This window comes from Pan paniscus, chromosome 16, assembly GCF_029289425.2.
Source record: "Pan paniscus chromosome 16, NHGRI_mPanPan1-v2.0_pri, whole genome shotgun sequence".
In the NCBI taxonomy this organism is placed as follows: domain Eukaryota; kingdom Metazoa; phylum Chordata; class Mammalia; order Primates; family Hominidae; genus Pan; species Pan paniscus.
The window spans coordinates 27,764,740-27,789,356 of NC_073265.2; the positions used below are offsets into that span (position 1 = coordinate 27,764,740).

The window sequence follows — 24,617 nt, forward strand, 5'->3', positions numbered from 1 at the left end:
GCTGAGCAAGACAGCTGGCCTTCCTTGGGGATTGCAGTCTCGATCTGGACTTGTCATGTCTGAAGAATCATGAGTCTCAGAAGTCAGGAGGGAAGTTGGTCCTCTTCAGTTCTGGAAATTGGACACAAGTCTGTGGGTGGGGTTTGGGGACTGGGGCTAGGAAATAAACACAAGAGCAGGGAAGAGGTACTGCAAGTCCCGGGCAGACCCAGTGAGCTGACTCTGGGACAACGCTATGACTTCAAACTCTAAGAGCATTTGTTGAAGTCAGTGCCGACTGAATATACCTGGTGGCTACTTCTTCTGGGTCCCATCAAACTCTCTAGGAACAATTGAATTATCTGGCTAGGTAGTTATGCTACAGTTTGATTCTTTGATGAGCTGCCATGCACGCAACCCCATGGCTCATAGACATTGACCATTCCCATGCAGCACTATAGACATGAGCCAGGCAAGGGAAGAAGGAGCAGTGGGGCCCTGTCCTAGCTTCCCAGAGGGACACAGAGAGCTGCCAGCAGCTTGCTGGGAGGAGGGCTGGCAAAGGGCCAGTGGACCCAAAGAAAAAGAAATAAACAAACTGGGAAGAAAATCTGGGTCAGGCTCTTACCTTGCTCACTGGAGCATATTTGTATCACGTCATTCTTATCTATTAAATTCTTGGCCTTTTTTGCATATTTTCAGACATGCCCAATAGGCACGAAGAAGCAACTTGGAGAACTTCCCAAATACTTACACAACAAAATAATATAAGGCCCATCTGAGAATTACTGGTTAGCCATGACCTCAGCCTTCCTCAGACAATTTTTCTCAATGAGTGACTTGGTCCCATCAGACCCACAAGCCTAGATAATAGATAACCTCATTCCAGTGCATGATGGAATTGTGGCAAACAGTGTATGCTGACATAAAATAGAAATCCACTGACCATAGTCTTATTGTAAAATATGCTTTTCACCATAGAAACTGTCCTTTAATTGCTTATAATTCTCTGCAATGAACAGTCTCGTACAAAAAAACATCACATCACCATGTAGGGTAAAAAGTAACTGAACAGAGTCTTTTTTGAAATCAGATAGAAATTATTCTGAAAGTTTCCTCACCCCTTCTTTGGTTGTGGTTAGGATTAGATGATGTTTGATTAAATACATAAAAATGCTTAGAAAACTGTGAAGCACTATAACAGTGATGAATTATTCTTATTTCTCTTGCTAGATTTAAGCACTATTTTGTTTTTTTTTCTTTGTTCTGGCTATTTTTTTTTTCTTTGTTTGGCTATTCCAGACTGGAACCATGATTTTTTTGTCCCTTAACTATGACCACTACTCAAGGAGTGGCTGTCCACTGTAGTTCATCACTGTGCCAGCGAGACTGGACCCCTCAAGCATGGGGTCCTCCTTGGCAGTTAGTTGGTGGCTGTGTTAGTCCATTCTTGCATTGCTATAAAGAAAATATAATTTATAAAGAAAAGAAATTTAATTGGTTCAAGGTTCTGCAGGCTGAATAGGAAACATAGCAGCATTTGCTTCTGGGAAGCCCTCAGGAAGCTTACAATCATGGTAGAGGGTGAAAAAGCAGGCACGTCACATGGTTAAAGCAGGAGCAAGAGGGAGAGGGAGGAAGTGCCACACATCTGGCTGGGTAGTTATGCTACAGTTTGATTCTTTGATGAGCTGCCATGCACGCAACCCCATGGCTCATAGACATTGACCATTCCCATGCAGCACTATAGACATGAGCCAGGCAAGGGAAGAAGGAGCAGTGGGGCCCTGTCCTAGCTTCCCAGAGGGACACATATCTCATGAGAACTCACTATCATGGGGACAGTACCAAGAGGAGGGTACTAAACCATTCATGAGAAACCTACCCCCATGATCCAGGCATCTCCCACCAGGCCCCACCTCCAACATTACATTTCAACATGAGATTTGGGCAGGAACAACATCCAAACTATATTAGTAGCCTTCCAAGCTTTCCTTCAATCTTAGGTTTTAAGCGCACTCCCCCAACGCCAGAACCCTCAAGAGTTTACAGAGGTGCTAGAGAGAAGTGAGCAGGAGGACCTGGAGAGCCACTCTGAAAGTGAGAACTGCACCAGTGAGTGAGGAATCTCTTACTATTCAAAGGAAAGAAACTGGTCTCTATTCAGTAGTCAAGAGCTGAATAGGAATGTGCTTCAAGGGGCTGGGCACGGTGGCTCACGCCTGTAATCCCAGCACTTTGGGAGGCTGAGGCAGGCAGATTACCCGAGGTCAGGAGTTCAAGACCAGCCTGGCCAACATGACAAAACCTTGTCTCTACTAAAAATACAAAAATTAGCTGGGTGTGGTGGTGGGCGCCTGTAATCTCAGCTACTCAGGAGGCTGAGGCATGAGAATAGCTTGAACCCGGGAGGCAGAGGTTGCAGTGAGCCAAGATTGCACCACTGCACTCTAGCCTGGGGGATAGAGCAAGACTCTGTCTCCATAAACAAAACGAAACAAAAAGGAATGTGCTTCAGAACATCCTAAGTCATGAATTGATGTGTTGTATCACTGTCCTACAGAAATAGCCAAAATGCAACACTGAAACTAACAATGTTGTTACTTATTGGAAGATGGGGGAGACCAGGAGAAATATTTGAGATTGTTGGAAGAAATGCAGCATCTAACCAGAAGAAATGAACTACATTCAAGGTTTAGCCACCCCCATCTTCTCTTTTTGCTAACATACTTGGAGCACTTCCTGTGTACCAGACACTGTTTCAAGACAGCCTTTACGTATATTAACCCTGTGAGACAGGTGCCATCTGACAGATGAAGAAACTGAGGCAAGGAAGTAAGGTAATTTGTCCAAGTTTACACAGCTAGTAAGTAGTAGACCTGAGGTTCAAACCCAGGCTGCCTGGCTCTGGGATGGCCCTGATTGTTTCTGAGCCTCAATTTGCTCTTTGCAGAATGAGAGCTTCATAATGTCTCACGCCCACCCCTCCCAACAGAGAGATAATCCAGAGATGGCACTCAAGATAAGAAAAAAGTGTTAATATCTTTTGAGGAGAACAAGGTTCTGAAGTGAGTTCACACCACGGATGTCTGGTTAACTTGTGGGTCCCAAATAGTTAGGGTGCCTGACAGTTGTCACGTAGGCACATGAAACCCTCACCCTGGTGCTGAAGTACTAATAACCTCTATTTATTAGCGTTTTATGAATGACCACTCTCTCCTCACACGTTGCCTCATCTGAGCCTCACAACTCTGAGAGATGGGTTTTATTTGCATTATTTTATAGGTGAGGAAACAGAGAGTAAGGTGGTATGACTTGCCTAAAGTCACCCATCTTATGAGTGACAGTGCTGTGACTTGAGTTCCAGTCTTCTGAGGTAAACCCTGCCCTTTCCACCAGATACCACTACCTCTCACCCTGACAGCTGTAAAGATAAAAAGCACATAGTCTACCTGGGTATTGAGGGTTTCCAGAGCTGGCCTGCATGCTAAATGAGAATATAATAAATGCCACCATATACTGAGCCATCCACCATGTGCCAGGAGTGAACTAGGCCATGTTACAGACATGCTCTCAATATTTACTACAATTCTGCATGATCGATGTTTTCTCTGTTTCACACATGAAGAAACAGAGTCAAGAGAGGTAAAAATATCTAGTCAATGTCCCACAGCTAGGAAGTAGCAAGAAGGGGCTACAAATTATCACCCTGGTTATTTTATCATTATGTTTTAAAGTTATTAATATCTACCACAGTCCTGCATTGCCGTTTTTTTTGTTTTTATTTATTTATTTATTTATTATTATTATACTTTAAGTTTTAGGGTACATGTGCACAATGTGCAGGTTAGTTACATTTGTATACATGTGCCATGCTGGTGCGCTGCACCCACTAACTCGTCATCTAGCATTAAGTATATCTCCCAATGCTATCCCTCCCCGCTCCTCCCACCCCACAACAGTCCCCAGAGTGTGATGTTCCCCTTCCTGTGTCCATGTGTTCTCATTGTTCAATTCCCACCTATGAGTGAGAATATGCGGTGTTTGGTTTTTTGTTCTTGCGATAGTTTACTGAGAATGATGATTTCCAATTTCATCCACGTCCCTACAAAGGACATGAACTCATCTTTGCCGTTTGTTTTTATTTTTATTTTTTGAGATGAGGTCTCACTCTGTTGCCCAGGCCGGAGTGCAGTGGTATAATCATGGCTCACTGCACACTTGACTTCCTGGGCTCAAGTAACCTTCCCACCTCAGCCTCCTAAGTATCTGGGACTATAGGCACACATCACCATGCCCGGCTAATTCTTTTTTATTATTATTATATTTTGTAGAGATGAGGTCCTGCTGTGTTGCCCAGGCTGGTCTTGAACTCCTGGGCTCAAGCGATCCTCCCACCTCGGCCGGCCAAAGTTCTGGGATTATAGGCATGAGTCACTGTGCCCATCCCTGCATTGCCTTTTAAATGGGAATCCTTCAAGAGTAAGTAAAAGGGTTGTGTCTATTTTCTGTCTGTTCCCTACAGTCTCTAGTTCTCTGCTGTACACACTACACTGGGGCCATTTCCTTCATTTAAATCAAAGCATATAAGAACAAACATTGACATTGACTGGCAACTAATGATAAACACAAAACAGTAACTGGGCACTGAATATGAGGAAAGAGTGAAATGCATTTGGAAGAGAGAAGTGGCTAAGGATTTGTATCCCCAGGATCTGCAGACCTGAGGGCATGCGGGAAGGCGATGGTGAGGAAATTAAGACAGTTTTTAAGGAAGTAAAAGGGTAAAAAGAGGAGGCAAGAAACTATAAAGACAAAGCAGTGACTAAGATTTAGACTGTCCCTTTAATCTATGTTAATGTCTCTGGCATTTAACTCCATTTACAGATCTAGGCAGAGCAGCTCCTTGCCATATGGTGACAATCAGATGAGTCTGAGATGCCCAGATATCTTTAAGGATCCTGAATTTTAAGGTCATTGTGCAATAGAACAAGGTGTCCTCAAATAAGGAAAACTTAGGTTAAAATTCAAAAAGCCTTGTTAGGTTTTTGTTTTATTTAGCTTTTCCAAAATATATGTACTGAAACATTGATATTTTTCAGGCCTAAAAAGGGGCCATCCTTGAAGGAGCTGATATTCTGAGTTTCCTTAGGACCTAACAGGTTGATTCCAGGATTTCTCAGATTTGCAGTGTCCTGCTCAATTACTCAACAACTCCTTGGTTTGCTCCTGGGAGACTGCTCTGAGCAGAGCAGAGCAGACCATGAGACCATGTTGAGGGCTGGGCAACCAACCCCACACACGGGCACTAGAAATACCACCAGGGAACCCTGACTTACATTTGTATAGCACTTTGTACTTTACAGAGTACTTTCACATGCATTATCTCATTTGACCATCACAACAACCTTTTGAGGTGGGTAGGGACTGTATCCACTTTACCGACGAGAAAAGCATAAAGACAGGGCTAATCCCCAGGCTGGCCAGCGGGCGTCTAAATGAAGGGACATGTGCCATGCTGGTTAAATATTTTGAAGGCCAGGTGTGGTGACGTGTAATCACAGCACTTTGGGAGTCTGGGGCGGGAGGATCGCCTGAGCTCAGGAGTTTGAGACCAGCCTGGGCAACACAGCAGGACCTCATCTCTACTGAGGACAAAAAAATATTAGCTGGCATGGTGCCTCACGACTATGGTCCCAGCTATCTGGGAGGCTGAGGTAAGAGGATCATTTGAGCCAGGGAAGTCGAGGCTGCAGTGAGCCGTGATTGTGCCACTGCACTCCAGACTGGGTGATAGAGCAAGACCCTGTCATTCATTCATTCATTCATATATATATATATATATATACACACACACACATAAATATTCTGAATGTCACCCCTGGATAAATCACTAACCCACGGATAATACCATCAAGTGGCAGAGCTGGCATCCTAGGCTTGGCTTTTCTCATCACAAGACCAGAGGTCTTAAGTACTGTGGGATTGCAGATATAATAAGCACCCTGTCCCAGCCTGAAGAACCTACAGGCAATACTACAGTACACGGTACAGTCAGGGCCTAGAGGGAGGTAAACACGGGCAGTTCAGAGGAAGGGGAAAGTCAGACTGGAAGAAATGGCTAAACCTTCATAAAGATGGTAGCATTTGAGATGGACCTTGAAGGAAGGGTCAGATTCTGATAGACTAAGATGCAGGTGAGGCTTTTCAAGACCTCCTGAGTAGCTTACCAACAAAACTAAGGCTGGGCCTGGGGTGGCAGCTCACCCATTAAGTGCCTATAATCCCAGCACTCTGGGAGGCCGAGATGGGAGATTCACTTGAACCCAGGAGTTCAAGTCTTCAATAAGCTGATACTGTCACTGCATTCCAGCTTGGGTGACATAGAGGCAAGGCCCTGTCTCAAACAAACAACACACTAAACTAAAAAATAACAACAAAAGCAGAACAAAAACTGGTCTGACTGAAGTGGTGTTTACAACTAATTGATCACAACCAGTTACAGGTTTCTTTGTTTCTTCTCCACTCCCACTGCTTCATTGACTGGCCTAAACAAAACAACAAACAAAAAACCACCAACGGAACTCAAAATAGATTCCAAGGCCTTACCTAATACCTACTCCATCAAGAGATCCAGGGATGCAGCAGAGAATTTGCATTCTTAAAAAGCTCCCAAGGGATCAGATCAAGTTTGATTAGACTGATTTAGACCATTGAGTTCATCCTTGCCCTGGAGTAGATCTACAAGCTATACTAGATGACCCCATGAAGACCCCTTCCAATTTCAGAAATCAGCAGTGAAGTCTTTCGCCTGTTCTCAGGGCAACATGCAAGGGAAGTACTTAACACAGCTGATTTGGTGCCTGCCTATATTACAGACTCCTTGGAGGGGCTTGGTTAATTCTAATTTCAAAAGCGTGATCAGAAATCAATCTGGTGTGAGCCAGAGGGTCCCAATAATGGCAATTCATCTGGGCCACAGGGAATTTTCCTTTGTATATTAGCATAAAATGAAGTTCTTGTCAGAGAGAGATATATATATATACACACATATATATATACACACACACATATATATACATATATATACATACATATATATACATATATATACACACATATATACGTATATATATATATATATATACGTATATATATATTCCCCAAGTATTTTTCTTCCATTCATTTCTTTAATGGTATCTTTTGATGAGAAGTTTTTTATTTTTATGAAGTCCAATTTGCTAAATATATTATTTATGGTTAGTCCTTTGTGTCCTGTCTAAAAAATACTCTAAGTTTGCAAAAACATTGTCCTAAATTTCCTTCTAGAAGCCTTATCGTTTTAACTTTACATTCAGGTTAACATTATTTACAGTTACGTAATTTGATTCGTCTCATTTTTTGTGTATGGTGTGAGACACAGGTCACAGTTCATTTTTTTTCATGACTGTCATTTGTTCCATCACCATTTGTTGAAAGGACACTCCTTTCTTCGTTAACCTGCCCTGGTGCCTTTGCTGAGGATCAACTGACCATATATGTAGATTTCTTCCAGAACGTGCTATTCTGTACCACTGATATATTTGTCTATCCTTATATATATATCACATGGACTTGATTACTATAGCTTTATATTAAGTCTTGAAAACAGGTAGTGTAAATTTTCCACTTCATTCTTTTTCAAGATTCTGGTTATTCCAGGTCCGTTCATGTCCATTTAAACTCTGGTTACATCATCTGAAACTCTAGTCTTTTTTTTTTTTCAGCATTTTCTCTCTGAGATATTGACCTGTCATTGACTTTACTGACCTTTCTTTTTTTTCTTTTTCTTTTTTTTTTTTTGCATCCACTATAGTATTAAGCCCATCCAGTTAATTTTTCTTTTCGGTATATTTTATTTTTCAGTTCTAGAATTCCATTTGGTCCCTTTAATTGTTGCAATTTATCTGCTAAGGTCATCTTACTTTACTTACATCTATTCATCTTACTTTAAATCCTCCAACATATTTATTTATAATAGCTGCTTTAAATTCTCTATCTACTAATTCCAACATTTGTATCATCTCTGAGTTCATTTCTATTGATCTTTTTTCTTCTGGTTATGAGTCACATTTTCCTGCTTCTTTTTCTGTCTTATAATTTTTATTACATGCTGGGCATTGTAAGTGCAATATTGATAATTTGAATTATTAATATGTTCCTTTATAGTGGTATTTAATTCATGGGACCTTAAATTAATCCTGTTGAAGCTCAGATTTAGGCTTCATTAGGGTGAGTCAAGATTAGCTCATATTCTAGGGCTAAAGTAGCCCAACTCCTACATTGTAGTCTTTTTCTCATCCCACCTGAATGCCCAAAGTGTTATGTCTCTCCATTTTGGCTGGTTGGAACTGCATTATTTCCCAGACCATGAGACCTCCTTTAACTCAAAGACCCCCAGGAACTATTAGGGGTCGTAGAGTCTCATCATATCCATGCATAGTTTAGTCTTTGGAAATACCTTCTCTCTTGTATGCCACTCCACAAATGCCAGCCATCCCAGAATCCCTGAACACAAACTGTTCTCTCTGTGCTGTGGTTTGAATGTCCCTCCAAAATTTGTTGAAATTTAATATTGTCATTGTAACAGTATTAGGAGGTGAGGCCTTTAAGAGGTGACTGGGCCATGAGGGGTTCACCCTCATGAATGGATTAACTCCATATCTTGGGAAAGGGTTAGTTATCTTGGGAGTTTGGTCCCCTTCTTCTCTGTCTTGCAAGCACTCTCTCTGTCCGTGTGATGGCTTCTGCCATGTTATGACACAACAAGATGTGGTCCCTTCATTTTGCACTTCCCAGCCTCCAGAATCGTGAGCCAAATAAATCTCTTTATAAATTACCCAGTCTGGTATTCTGTTGCAGCAGCAGAAAACGAACTAACATACTCTGCAAGGCAAGATGCTGCTCACTGGGCTCCAGTTTCCTGTACCATGATTTGTAAAGTGCTCTCAGGCAGAAAGCCAAGAGGAGTTTTGAGTTAACCTCACATCTTTTTATTTTATCCACAATCACATGTCTGTCTTGTTTTCTGAGACCCAAAAATAGTTGCTTCAGATATTTTGTCCAGTTTTATAGCTGTTGGTAGCAGGAAAATAATTCTAATATCCAGTATTCCACTATGGTCAGATATGAAAGTTCTCCTTTTGATGTTTAATTTTTTTTAAGGGAAGTCCCAGTTCTTTGGTAGATTTAAATTTGTTTACCCTTTATATGTCCCACTGGAGGTAAATAACTCATACTAGCTCTTCTATGGTTATTACTATTGAGACATACATGTTTACATTATTAAGAAAACAAAGGGGAAAACCCACTTATTTGTCTTCTTTTCAGGTTCTGCCATCTTATATCCTCACAGATGTTATTTCTGTATAATTTCTTAACCATTTATCTCCTCGGCACTCTCTCTAGCCTTTCCATTCCCATCTTAAAATCCAGAAACTAAACTTGAATCTAATAGCATGCTGCACCCTAGTGTTTGGTCAGATCTTGGTCATGACAGATACTGCTTCGTATGCCCAGCACAATAGCCTTCCTTTAGGAAATGCTCCTTCCCCAGATTCCGTCATGTGGTTTTAGAGAGAAATGCTGGATTATTAAATGACTCCAACCCTGTGGCCACAGTCAATTCATTCAAGCAGTAGCCACCTGGCCAAATCTGAACCAAAGTTCTTCCCTGACGGTTTTTTTTTTTTTTTTTCACTGAACTTGAGGGAAAAAAATATTAAATTTCTAATGGTAAGAGATGCATGATTTACAGCTGTTAGTGCCATGTAGAAAACAAATCTTCAGTGAAAGAAAATGATGAGCTGACAAGCAGAGAGAAGCAAGTCAGACAGAGAAGAGACACATAAATACACAGAACATATGCAATAGTCTCCTAAAAGTATTATAATAGTCCCTAATTTCAGGCACTCCTAAGGCCTGCAGGCATCCTGTACTCTTCCTGTGTTTTGGATATATGAAATACTCCATATTATTTCTAATAAATTCCCAAAGATAGTTCTGGTTGGATTTCCATCGTTGTCCTAATATTTTGAAAAATGAGAGACTTTTCAGGTCTTCCTTACTAAACACTGCATTAATATAGCTCAAATTCATGTAAAAATTTAAATTATAACACTCTCTTCTAGTCTCATAGCTGTTCGTGTCTATTATGACACCATCCTGGTAATTTTTTTGGCATAGCTATTATAACCATCTTGTATCTCCATGACATGATTTTGGATCCTCTGGCAAGCTGCATTATTAACCTGAAAAAGCCATACACTAACACTTAACAAGTCTATACTAATAATGATTGCCACTGTTTTTGAGTATGTACTGCAGATTGGAATTTTAATAACATTTTACATAAATTATAACTTTTTTTTTTTTTTTTTTTTTAAGACGGAGTCCTGCTCTGTTGCCAGGCTGGAGTGCGGTGGCACAATCTTGGCTCACTGCAACCTCCGCCTCCTGGGTTCAAGTGATTCTCTTGCCTCAGCCTCCAGAGTATTCTGTTGCAGCTGGGACTACAGGTGTGCACCACCACACCCAGCTAATTTTTGTATTTTTAGTAGAGACGGAGTTTCACCATGTTGGCCAGGATGGTTTCGATCTCTTGACCTCACGATTCACCTGCCACCTCGGCCTCCCAAAGTGCTGAGATTACAGGCGTGAGCCACCGTGCTGGGCCATAAATTCTAACTTTCTAGTAAGATGCTTACTTCACAACAATCCAGGGGAAGTATCTACTAACTTTCAGGTTGATAGAAACTGAGTCTCAGAAACATTAAGACACTTGCTAAGGAAATAAAGTTACTATGTGTCAGCATTAGGACTGGACCTCAGAATAGAATGGAGGCATTACTCCCTTAACATGGAAAGGCTATTTCTGTTGATGCAATCTCTAATTATTTTAACTTTTGGAAAGTTAATATTCTGGGGAAGACACATGACACTACTGACTCATGTTGAATTTACAATCTACTAAAATCTCTTGGTATTGGTCATAAGAACTACAATTAATACAGCTTCCCCCCATCCAGAACATATAGGAAGCACTATTTTTAAACTTAAGTGCAAGACTTTACGTTTTATTGAAGTCCTGTTTGTCTAAGTTCTTTGTGCTATGTTATTCACATCCTGAATTCTGCTAATTATGCTATTTCCCACAGTGTGTCTAACCAAAAGCATAGATTGTGTTTAAATCTGATGAAAATGTCCACAGCCACTCATAAATGGTTCACCTGCAGAAGGACATCCTTCAATACTCATATCTACATGTATACACTTTGAGTATGACTATAAACTAGCTTTGAAACTGTTTATGTGGATTTTCATGTAGCCTATATTTGCCCATCTAACATTTACTTTTTGACTTCGTAGCAGAGCCTGTAAGTTCCCACACACATACTCTCAGACCTTACCATTGTAATGCATGCCAACTCAACTTCCACCAGCCTGAGAGGTTTCTGGAAGCCCTTCACACCCCCACCTGTGTGCAGGGCAGGCCAAATGTGCTGCAAACTTAACACCCTCTAAAAGCAGCCCTCAACCAATGACCGATGGGACTTGGTACATCAATGCTCCAGTTCCTTTCCCTCGGATAAGATAGGTCTGAAAAGAGCCTTCCACTCTGACTCCCAGAGTTATAACTTGGCAATGCACCCTCCAAGAGCTGCCTTCCCTACTCCCCTACCAGTTTTTCCTAGGACCACCTTCCAAAGTAAACTATTTGTACTTAAAAATCCTTGTCTCAGGATCTGCTCCTGGGAAAACTCAAACTAAGACAATCTTGTTAAATTTTCACCCAAAGTAAAACCACCTTTAAAGTTTTTTACCATTATTCTCCATTTTAAAAACGGGCAAACAAGCCCCACATGTGGTAAATGGCAGACTCAGTGACTCAGCTTTAGATTCCAAAGACTGCCATGCGACGTGGACTCCATAATCTTTTCACCGCTTGCTGAAATCAGCTGTGGCACAGTCACGGCATTTCCCTGCTCAAAACTGTGTGTGTGTGTGTGTGTGCGTGTGTGTGTGTGTGTGTGTGTGATGGGGTGTGGAGGAGAGTATCACATTCTCTTACTTACTCAACTCCAACTCCCACCTCTGACAGTAGCATTAAAGATTACAAGTTTCCAGGTTTTTTTTTTTTTTTTTTTTTTTTTGGTCTTTTTGGATACCCAGGAATTGAGCATCTCAGTGCTGATTGGGGAATGGGCTGTGACACGAGATGTCAAGTACATGACACGGGTGAATTATTTTCATGATGTGTAACCAAAGTAACCATTTTCATTCTTTATTTTCCTCTCCCTTCTTTAAAACAGACACAGCCACTCTATTTTGCCACCTAAGAAAATTTAGAGAAATTTCCTAAAATCGGTTTGAATTTTTTGTAATCCTAAATCATCTATTTGTCCTAGGTTTGAGGACACTTTTAATTTTAATATATTGTTAGAGGTCAAGTGCAGTGGCTCATGCCTGTAATCCCAATACTTTGGAAGGCTGAGGCGAGCAGATCACTTGAGCCCAGGAGTTTGGGGCCAGCCTGAGCAACACGGTGAGACCCTGTCTCTACAAAAAAATACGCATACACACACAAATTAGCCAGACATGGCGGCACATGCTTATAGTCCCAGCTACTCAGAAGGCTGAGGTGAAAGGATCACTTGAGCTGGGAAGGCAGAGACTGCAGTGAGCCAAGATGGCATCACTGTGTTCCATCCTGTGTGACACAGCAAGACCCTGTCTCAAAAAAAGATTATGGAAAATTATAAGCATATATACCATAGTGAGCAAAACAACGTAAGGGACCTCCATGCACTCAGCCAGCTGCAACAATGATCAGCATACAGCAGATTTGGATCCATCTATACTCCTATGAGTGTGTATGTGTACACACACATAATTTTTAGAAAAAAGGTTCACATACTATGACTGTTTGAAATGTCTTTTAAGTCTCTTTTAATCCAGAGGGTCCTCCTCCAACATTTCTCCTTGCAATTTTGAGGGTGCACTTTCTCAGTTAAATGAAGCTTAGTCCATCTCAGGTAGACACTGGTAGTTGCTGACAAGGTAATGAGACTCTTAGGCACTGGGACAGAGAGGGTGGGGGGACCACAGACACAATAAATGTAGGGAGCTTTTCCTTAGGGATTAAAGCAAGGCCAAACAGTCAGGTGGACCCCGGCATCCATTCCCGAGACCAAGTGCTCATCCTTGGCAATAAATGAAGACTGAGTCCAGTGGCCAGAGGCGAGGGTCCTATGGCTCTCATCTGGGAAGCAGCCCCTCAGAAATGGCAGTAATTCACAGTCTGGCCTGAACTCCCCAGGACTGGAGGTAAATGGTGAACCCACCAAGGTAGGTTTGGATGAAGTAAATATGGAATCCAATTGTGGTGCTCATGAACTGGGAAGAAGGAAGGGCAGAGAGTGTGAAAAATCCCCTATGCATTTGGCATTTAATAAGTGAATCCAAAATTAACCAGTGATTAATTGCTCATCAGATTTAAGGATGTTCCATAGTCTATAACTATATTCCAGCAAGATAGACTCATAGATGATTAACAGGGACATTTCTTGGCTTCCTGAATATTGTGGGCTCCCCCTTAAAATGAGGCTGTTCACAAGATTACAAAACCAAGTCCTATACCATGATTCAGATAGATCAGTGAAGAGGAGACAGACATAGCTCCATTTGCTCCTCCAACTAGAAATCCTCACTTTCTGGCAAAGATATACCTTTGATAAGTTCTTGGATGGCTTCATCCCCAACTGCCTTACTTTTCTGGTGACTGCATTCTTTGTTACAAAACCGGCAATCCCTGCTTCCCTCTTCTCCTCTGCTTCCCTCTTCTCCTCTGCTTCCCTCTTTCCCTCTGTTTCCCTCTTCCCCCTCTAGTCTCTACTCCCTTTGTCCATTTCAATGAATCACTGGTGTCCTTCTAAGTACGTCTCCATCCTAGGAAGCATCTTCTGCTTGAAGGCTCTAGTGAGAACCTCAGCAATCTCTCCAGGGCCCTTCACTACTCTTTGGGGAAAAAAAAACAAGTAGACAACATGGCTTCCTTCACACCACTGCCCACCATCTCTTCTGTGCTGCTGAAGAATCACAGATGTACCAAATCTTTGTGCTTCTGCTATGTATCTCACCCAGTTGCTAACTTAATATTCCCTTAGAAAGTTAATAGGCTGGGCACAGTGGCTCATGCCTGTAATCCCAGCACTTTGAGAGGACGAGGCAGGTGGATCTCTTGAGCTCAGGAGTTCAAGGCCAGCCTGGGCAACATGGTGAAACCCCATCTCTACTAAAAATAGAAAAATTAGCTGGCTCTGGTGGTGCACACCCAGCTACTCGGGTGGCTGAGGCACGAGAATCACTTGAACCCAGGAGGTGGAGGTTGCAGTGAGCCAAGGTCACGCCACCATACTCCAGCCTGGGTGAGACTCTGTCGCCAAAAAAAAAAAAAAAAAAAAAAAAGAAAAGAAAAGAAAAAAAAATACAGACAAAAGATCTTTTCTTGTTTCTGAAAGTAAAGTTTCTCTTCAACAAACCCCATCTCACTTTCACTGTAATACAAAATAAAAAAAAGTTCACATCAAGAATTTTTAATGGAAGTTTTGTGTTTCCTTCATTTATTACAACTGTAATCAGCCATAGTTACTGCAATTAGCATGTAGCATTGAAAAGAACTGAGTACTCTTCTTTTCTTGTAATGTCTTTAATTCCTCATTACCATCATTTCAGTTGCCAAGCAACCTTCACTTTTATGTCCTATATTTGAAGGGACTAAGCAGAATTATTTTTAAAAAAATCAATTTTAAAATAGAAGAGCAACCTTGTGTGCTAGCATACCTCTTTATAAATAATAATATTGATTTCAAGATCAAAATTGTTTAAGATATAAATTATGGGAAGCAAAAAGTTATAGTGAGTTTATCACCAAAAAGTTACTGTGATTATAATACATGTAAATATCCATAGAAGAGAATCAAGAAAGGCACACCCAAGAAAGTTGATAGTGCTTATCTTGCTCTTGATGGTAAAATGAGTGACGGTAATTTTCTTCTTTTTGCCAGTCTGTATTTTCTATGTTCTCTATGGTGAACATGAATAATTTTAAAAGTTATTAACATTTGTAAAGTAAGTATAAATGCTGAGGGACAGTTAGACCTTTGCAGATACAAGAACTTATAAAATAGTGGGAACTAAAGGAGACTACATATGTAAAATATTAACATAAACACTATGGTATTCATAGTAAATGCTCAAAAGTTAGCTATTACTAAAATAATATTTTAAAAGTCTATGCTAGTGGTTGATCTTATGTATATCTTACCGCAAAGTCTATGTAAGAACAAGAAACAGTCTATATTAATAATTTTTAAAGACTGAGTTAAAAATTTGTTGGGTTTCTAAGACTCCATCCTAAGAATATTGACTCTTCAAATATATCCAAAAGCACATTCTTAAAATATGCAAATTCCTGAAGGACTTTCTTCAAGTTTAATATCGTGATGGAGACGCCCCATTACACCTTCTTCCAGACACTTTAAGTCTCAGAAATCATTTTAATGGTATCACAGCGAGAAACGGAGGCTCTGAGTTACAAAGCGACCAGTCCAAGCGCTGTGGTTTTAAGGAAATGACAATCTCAGAAACAAAACTGAAGGCTTCTTTTTTGCCAGCAATAACTTATTGACAAGCTTGTATTGATCATCCATGACAATGTATGATATGGAATTATACACTGGGTTAAGTAAAACTGTGATTAAAATGACAATGGACTATTAATTAAATCTTTGGAATAGGGATTTTTTTAAGGTTTAGAATTTTAAAAAGCTAAATAGAAATGGGCAAATTTAAACACAAAAATCCAAAGTTTCTATACATGACAATATCAAAACCAACATAAAAATGAAAATGAGAATAGGAAAAAAATGCCTATAGTAGATGATATTCAAAGAGTTAACAGCTTTTTATATAAAAAGCTTTTGCACACCTCTAATAATAAAAGCATTGAGCAGCAAGTGATAAATAGGCAAAGGATATGAACAGACCGTTCATAAAACTGGAAATACAGTAGGCAAACAAACTTATGAAAACATACTCAACAAAAGCTTGGTTATATACACCAGTAGTGCCTGTCACCATGCAGTGGGTAATGAAGGCAAATGATTAAGCAGATGGAATCAGAAATCGAAATAGAGATAGCATATAATACATGAAGAACAAAAGTTCACAAAATTGAGGGTTGGTCAGAAACAAGGCTGGTTAATCTTAGAGATATTTTAGAGGTGAATTAAAACAATAAAAACACGAAATAACTTTGACTTCAGAATGAGAATCTCTCATGCTGTTTTCATGTTCCATTGTCACTTCTTTAAGAAAACTTCTCAACCACACTGATACATGATTTCCTTATCTCTAAGGTCCATTGTTCCTTTCCTTTGAAGAACACACAGAGAGGTTGTTTTATAAGATACATAGATGAAAGCAAAATAATAGCAGAATTATTACTTTCTCTTAATTAAGAGATAAAAAATAGAAATCCCAGCTTTTAGGGTCCCTTCCCACCTCAACATTTTGTTATGTAAGCACCCTCTGTATCTGGGAAACAGTGGTGTGCTGGTAAATGTTTAACAATGGGCTCTCCAGGGGAGGGATTGAAAAGGAAGCCCTGATTAGTGATGTTTGTTGATTTCCACAGTGTAAATACTCACAACAGACTACTAACAAGCTACTAACATGACTTCACTGAACACGGAGCTGGGAAAAGATGCATGCTAGCATACCATCATATAGCGTTTGTACCAGGTAGACATAACAGACATAACCTCAAAAGCAAAGATAATAGTAAAATGTAGTCATGAATTAGGAAGTGGTGAGTTTTGAGTATTTCTTATCTTTGTTTTTAATATAACTTAATTGTAAGCATATATAACTTAATTTTCAATCATGGCTGTGTTTAATAACTAGCTTGCAAAATTCCTGAAAATTTAACAATCTGCTCTTGTGAGCTGGTATGAGCCAGCCCAGCACACCACTGCTAGGAGATAATGAAATAATTTTTGTTTCACAGTTGCATCTATGAAGAAAGAAATTAAGACATAAATCCACATCGTTCTATGTGTCTTCAATATATGGCAAATTATTTTTTGCCCTCTGGTCTTGTGGCTCTTACACAGACCTCTGACTACATAGTTGGTGGGACTCAGTGCAATTAAAAATGATGGTCCCTTATTCAAAAATTATTAACAATTTCAAGACTGTGACAGCATTAAACCAAGCATGGGAACCTGTGGGCCTTCAGAGGTGGCATGCCCAGGAAGCTGGCTCTGCTTACATTCTCACTCTTTCCCCGTTCTTTTCCTTCCAGCCACTCTAGGGCAACCCCAACTAGGTTGTAGCCAAAGCTCACTGTAACTCCAGAACAAGACACAGCAGCTATAATTATTCCGGGCAGGAGTGGACAAGTTCTAACATCAGCAGGTGGGCTGCGGCTGGGGCCCGAACTGTAGATGACCTTCTCCAGGGGTCTCAGGGTCCAACACAGCTGTTTCTGTCAATTACTGAAAAGACTGTTTTTGCTTTCACACAGTTTCCCAATGTGTTTTCATCACAGATTTCATAAACTTCAGTTCAACATATTGCCTTACATAATCTGTTGCCAAAGTAGTACTTTTGGGTAAGTACTCAGGAGCAGCACTCCCCAGTTCCTCCCCAGCTAAGCCACTACTGTAGTCCTCTGACCCATGGGGACGGGCATAAGTTACGGAGTAGACCCTCCCAGCACCATAGGAAACTGGAGTGTTGAATAAAGGTGGAAATGTACACTAGGAATATGGCCTTTGAATGCAAGAATCAAACTGTAGTTGTAACAGACATCCACATTCTATTTACATAGCCAACAGACAGGCATGCTGTACATTTTATAGGGGGCTTACTGCAGTTGAGAAGAGACAGGAATGCAGGAAAATCTGATAAAAGTGCTCCCAGGGTTTCAGACCTGCTGTTAGGCAGGGATCTCATTAGATCTGGCTGGATTGTTTTAGAGATCTCCAAGAGGCTGGCTTCACCATGTGCTTTTCTAGTTCACATAGCTGAAAAACCTATATGCTCTATTGCTTCCCTGGAGATTTGTGCCCTTCAGGTTTTCCTAGGATGTCTGAGAAAAATGATCTGGGATGTTCAGGAAGCAAGTGTGCTATACGACAGTATTTCTCAACATCCATTCATGGGTCACCTCCATCCAAACCAGTGACTGCTGGCTGAATGGCAATCTCTGGGGTTGACTGTGAGGAATTTGAATGTTCAACACACTCCCTGATTATTCCTCACGCCAAAGTTGGAGAATCTCTGGAATAGCAGAAAGAACGTGAACCTCGGGGGAAGACTGACCAGAGTTCACATCTCAGCAGCTCTCTCACTAATGAACTGAACCACTTTCCACAGGTCATTTAACTTTCCTGAGCTACAATTCTCTATTAGTTAAAGGAGCAAAATAACAACCACCTCATAGGGTTGTTGGGAGGATTAATTGGGTCAAGTTAGGTAAAGGCTCAGGATCCTACAGAGTGCACAATAAGTGTTAAACTACTGTCTGTCCACTGTCTGTCTCCAGATCTCTCAGCAGTAAAACTCATCTCTCTGGATGGCTTTACTGAATTGAACTGCTCAGAATTCCTGAGACACTGTCTAACTTACGCATAAGCATTGCCTCTGTTCTCTACAGCGGGGCCTGCAACAAACACCGCCAAGCAGGAGAGCACAGATATGAATGAAGGGGATTTCCCATCTCCTCCTTTCTCAGGCCTGGCAGTCACTGAAACCCATGCTCATGAGAAGGCAGACCAGCGTGGAGAACTGGTGATGCCTGCTCATCAAAGATGCAGCAAAGGCCTCCTTGGAATAAATAGTGTCCAGTCTTATAATAATGCTAATTCATTCTAGAGGGCTAAGAGTGGCCTGGGAGCTGCTCTGATGACTAGAAGCCTCAGGATGCAAGTGCCCGCGAGGACCATCCTTTACATGTGAAATCTTGTAGCCACGACTACTAGCGACTGGGAGGTTCCACTGAGGAGGCTTCTGGGAAAGCTGTGTTCTTCACACAGGGCCTGCCATCAACAGTGGCTAAGGCTTCCGCCCCTTCCTGACACTACAACTGACTTTGTTCCTTGGTGTTGCCTGTTATTAGGTCTACATCCTCAATGATGTCATGGCCCTTGGCTTCTGGTCTTATGCTCCTGTTGCCCTCTGGGCACCTTTCTTTGGTGCACAGACCAAGTTGCAGAGTGGTAAGAAATACCTAATCTTTCCTTTGTTACGGAGAGGGCTATGGCCCTGAGTGTGTGTTTGCCTTTTGCGGCTCCCATTTTGAAAAGAGATGGAATGTTTTACTTTCAATAAACTGAGACCTATAAAATGCTTTTAATATCCAACTGCTCCATGGTGGAGAAAACATACTTATTAGTTTTGGGGTATTTCTAGTTTGGAAGGTCTTTGGATAGCATTAGTACAATTCACGCAAGAATTCACTGATTCACACTTTGCTCAATAGAGAATATCAGGCAGACACCTGGTATATAGATTGGGTCCAATCAATATTTCTTACATTGAATGGAGTTTCATTTCTAACTGGGGAGACACCAGGATTGCAGAAGAGTGGGCACCAGGTGCAGCCCTGTCCTATGTGGCATGCAGGTCTCCCCTGAGTGTAGGAAGGCCTGTCTTAGGAGAGAGATCCAGGCTTGCCCCATCCCAGGTTGCAAGTGGCTGCTAGGGGTAGTGGAAGGAGAACAGGAGCGGCACATCCTCTCTTGAGACTGGGGGCACAAGGCAAATTCTTTCAATTCTCAAAGGTTTATTTTCCTGTTTGTTCAATGGAGAGAGTAATATCTGACCTGCCTATTTCAGAGCTGTTCTCAGTATAAAAGAACATCAATACAAATGGAACTCTAAGAAAAAATAAGTCAGTCCATAAATAGAAGATATTAGGAAGCATTTCCCTTCACACTAATAGGTAAGATGAAACATGGAGCTTCTTCCCACGTCTCGCTGGGAGTAGGAGGTCTGCTTGCTAGGGTGGAGTTGTGTATGTGTGTTGGGGGAGCCCGTTCTGAGGCAGGTGTGCAGTTTTCTTTCCGATGCTGTCAGAAGTTGTCTTGCATTGAGAGGGAGATAAGGAAAGAGCTTTGTGAATTCAGACATTTGAAGCCTTCCATTTGGCCCCAAATGCTGGCAGCCCTCTTGTAAAGGGAAAAAAATTAAAAGCCCAGATGATCTCATAGGTCTTTTCTACCTCTGAAACAGATGGTGTGATTCACATATATTTGACATAAGTGTAACCAGGTTGTGATGATTTGCCCTATTATGCTCAGCTGAAGAGAGGATTAACTAGCAATAATATGCTGAGAATGTAAAGCATGACCTCTGGTTAGAACAGAAGGCGGGAGTGGGTTGTTTCATGGTTAAAGCAATGAGCTATGACTCAAGGCCGTAAGTTTCTAGTCACAGATCTGTAACCTTGTGTGTGACACTGAGAGGCTTGCTAGAGGCCTTTGAAAGTGCTCTTAATTTATATGTACTAGCCACTGCCCTTAAAAGCAATATAAGTCCTTCTTCTGAGAACAGTGTGGGTGCTAATTAATGGTTAATAATGCTAAAGAGATAGCCATCAGTGAGACTTCTGAATGCCCATGATGCTTTAAGCAATATTCAGACTCTTATCTAGAAATGCTAGCAAAATGCAAATCCCACAGTTTGCAGAAAATCTATCCTTTTTTCCTTTGAGACAAACATCTACCCTCTCCAGCATTGTCCAACTGACTTTTTTGCAACAATGGAAGTGCTCTCTCCTCTGTCCAACAGTAGGTGCCATTTGTGGCTATTGCACACTTCGCCTATGGTTGGTGAGGCTTAGAAATGAAATCTTACATTTAACTTTAATTGAAATGTATACGAAAATAGCCACATGTGGCCAGTGCATTGGACAGCACAGCTGTAGCCAATTCAAACCTCCTGAAAGCAAGAAGGTGAGGTTGAGAGGCAGTAGGAACTAAATTAACAATTATTCAGTCTTTCTCTTTAAAACAGTTTCTTTCCCTCTTTTATTCAAGTTGCTGGGTGGAGTAGCTGAAATTAGGGTCTGAGGCAAAAGAGTACCAATAATAATAATGATAATAATTTCCCCTTCACACTTCTGTACAGTTTTTCGTGGGTTTAAAATGAGAAGACATCTAAACTCATTAACAAAAAGCTAGCTAGACTGCTTTAATCTAAAGCACCACTTTTCTCTACAAACCTGAGAAACTAAGCAGTAAGGTAAACTTCAGGAGAAGCATTAGCCTCACTCTGTTCCACTGTCAGATTACCTCTTCAAGAGACCTACGGAAGCACAGGCATATATTTTGCTATGGGCTTTTCTCCCTCATAAAGTCTGCTGCTGATTCCTGGCTCCATTTCCTCTGTAGCCCAATTTCCATGTCCCAGCCCCATAGATGGGTCAACCAAAGAGCAAGAAGAGAGACAGACAAAAGGTGCTGGCTTCTGTTCCTTCCAGACACAGAGCGTCTTTTCTTTTTTGCCTCTTTCATGTACTGTGATGAGAAACTCTTCAGTACATAATACACAAAACCCTGAGATCTTACCTTACTGACTTCCCGCAGCATTCCCTTGGCCCGTGAGGGACTTAAACAAATGGTGGCTGTTCTCCTTGACCTATGTCCTCACCCATGAGGTGCACTTACTCAAACTCTACATGGTATAAAAACTTACTCTTCCTGCATGCCTTCGGTATTTATCACCCTGTCCTTTGTATATATGTGTGTGTGTGTGTGTGTGTGTGTGTGTGTGTGTGTGTGTGTGTGTGTGTATATATATATATATATATATATCCTGTCCTTTGTCCTTTGTATATGTGTGTGTATATATATGTGTGTGTGTGTGTGTGTGTGTGTGTGTATATATATATATATATTTCCTAAACAGTATGTTTCTCAGGTGTTGTAAGCTCTAATGGAAGGGAGAGTTTGGTCGCTGTAATTCTTCTTGAGCACTGCCTAGCACAGTGTCAGATACAATTAAGGGCTTAACCAATGCTGCTTGATAATGGATAAAAGACTATTAGACTCAATGGGACTTTTACAGCTTTGGGATTTTAAGCCACTGTTTTCAGTTCAACATATTCCAGAACACAATATATTGTCGTTGCCTTTGGAAGGTCTGTTAAGGGGATTGAATTAGGCTTGGTTATTTGGGGGGAAGGACTTCAGAATCAGTCATGTATTTTTCAGGTTGATAACATGATGCTTTGAAGATTAGAAAAACAGTCTTGAACTCGGCCGGCAGTTGCACAACAGGTATGGAAGGAAGGAAGGTGGTGTGATAAACACGTTTCTCGTCCCTCTTTTTTCAATAGTGAAACAGAAAGAAGAAAAATCCTTATTCAGGAAATAGTCACGGCAGCCTGCTAAAGCCGAGTAAATCTGACTGCTGAAATGGTGTAAGGAACTTCGCAGTTTATTCAGGTTGGGAAGGAAGTGAGAGTGGAGTACATGATGAACAATGGCCCCATGTCAGCCGCGCCTCCCCGGTCTCCACCATCCTCTAGTTTATCTCCTCGCAGCATATTTTCTAAGGAGATTATTTTGAAATAGAAAGCCATTCATTCTGCTCCTAGATTCATCTTAACTGAATGATTAAAGTGTGAAATAAGATTGAAGTATAAAATAAAGAGAAATCTAATGAAAATTTAATGCTAAACTAGTAATACTAAAAATTCTTCCTCTTTTCCAAGTTAAAAAGTCTACAACAAACAGCACTTTAAAGCAATGATTCGCGAAGTGCGGTTCTTGGGTCAGATGCATCAGCATGGCCTGGGAACTTGTTAGAAATGCAAATTCTTGTGCCCCACCCCAGGCCTACTGGAGTAGAAACTCTAGGGGTGGGGCCCAGCAATGTGTGCTGAAAAACAAAACAAAGAAACAAACAAAAAACAGCCTCCATGTGTGATTCTGACACTCTAATGTTTGAGAACCATTACTTCAAACCAACGTTGAAATAGTTGAAACTGTTCAATGCTGTACTACATTGTACTAAATGAATATCCCTAACATGTCAAGTATTTCCCAATTCTATACATAAGGTCTGAGCAAGCACTTAACACACACAGCCACTAGTCCGTCATTCTGAGACCTCATGGATCCTGAGCTGCCTAGGATCTGATTAAGCCTTCCTTAGGTTCCCAGGAGGCTCCCAGGGTTGGGGTAGGCTTGGGGGGGTTGGTATGTCTGAGCTGTGCCACACAGGCTCCTCTGCTTCACCGTGGGAGATGGAGGGATACAAAAAGGGGTCCACAGGAGGAACAGGAAGCTGGAAATCTTTGAATTCAATGATTTCATTGAAATCCATCAATTTTAATCATTTTTTGGGAGGAGATATTTAGTACTTTTCAATCACTATTTCACAAATAAAAATCCAAAAATACACCACACTTATCACATTTAAGAAAATCTTTTCAGATAATTGCTTGACGGCTGCACTAAGCTGTGCCTCCCTCATGGTGGGCAAAGGTGCTGACAGAGTGCAGCGTCTGAAATGTGCGTGTCCACATTTATTTCCCAGCCCCTTGACCCTGCATTGCAACATTTATTAACCAATGTCTTCTCGTCACAAACCTCCTGGCTTTACCCAATCCTTTCCTATTCCACCACATCTGCCCTCCAGATTGCAAGGGGAATTATTGGGACTTTATTCCTCCAAATGATTCCAATTTCTGTTTGATAACAAAGTTTGCTCATGTAACAGTCTTTATGTGCCCCAAGAAGGCAAGGACAGAAAAGTCTCAAAGCACCAGATGCACAATATCATTTTATGATATTTTTCATCACAAGAAAAACCTCCATCCTAAGAAAAATGGAAATGCAAACTCTCCTAACTTTTCTCACTTTAAAATTGCACTTCTCATCACGACCTATTACACCCACATAGTCATGTGCCACAGGCTCTGCAGACTGTCTCCAACATTTCAAAGGCTCAAAAGCTATTTTGAAAGCCAAAATACAATCTAGATTGCTGTTCCGTAAAGCACTTTTAAAGGAAGAACAAAGTAATAGAGTGATTTTTATGCCTGTGGGCAGTTAGCCAACTTACCAAAAGATTGAATGCAGCTGTCAATGAGATCGTCCAGGCTGGCTCCTTTGGCTAAATGTCCCAGAGACACCATCATTCGGAACTGGGTGATGTGGGCCAAGCTGGGATGGGAGGGGAAGGGGCTGTTGGCTGGCTTTGCCTCTAGTCTTGCTTTAGAGGCAGCTCTGCAGCCATGGGAAGGTTTCCTGGGGAAAGAGAGAAGGCAGTGAGGGGACAAATGGGCAGCTCCACGCTCTGAAGGCAGATTGGAGAGGAAGGGAATGGAGATAAGACAATTAATCTCAGGAGCTGGGCTGATAGAAGCCATACCCCTCCCACTTGGCAAATGCACCAAACTACTGGTTGGCTGTTAAAGAGACATCTCCCAAGCAAAGGTGAGATTTCAGGGTTGCAACTAGTGCTCTTCATCCTGGCATTAGGATTGCTCTGTCCTACTGTCTCCCAGTTCCTGACGGGGAATG

At 41.2% G+C, this 24,617-nt stretch overlaps 1 protein-coding gene across 1 annotated transcript in view; it reads right to left on the bottom strand.

Annotated features, from left to right (window-relative positions):
• Positions 1-24,617, bottom strand: part of RASGRP1 (RAS guanyl releasing protein 1) — a 75,397-nt gene that overhangs the window by 46,230 nt on the left and 4,550 nt on the right. Inside the window, exon 2 of the mRNA XM_008969803.5 lies at positions 24,157-24,341. Within this exon, the coding sequence (XP_008968051.4) occupies positions 24,157-24,341 (185 nt within the window). The remainder of the gene's footprint in view (positions 1-24,156; positions 24,342-24,617) is intronic.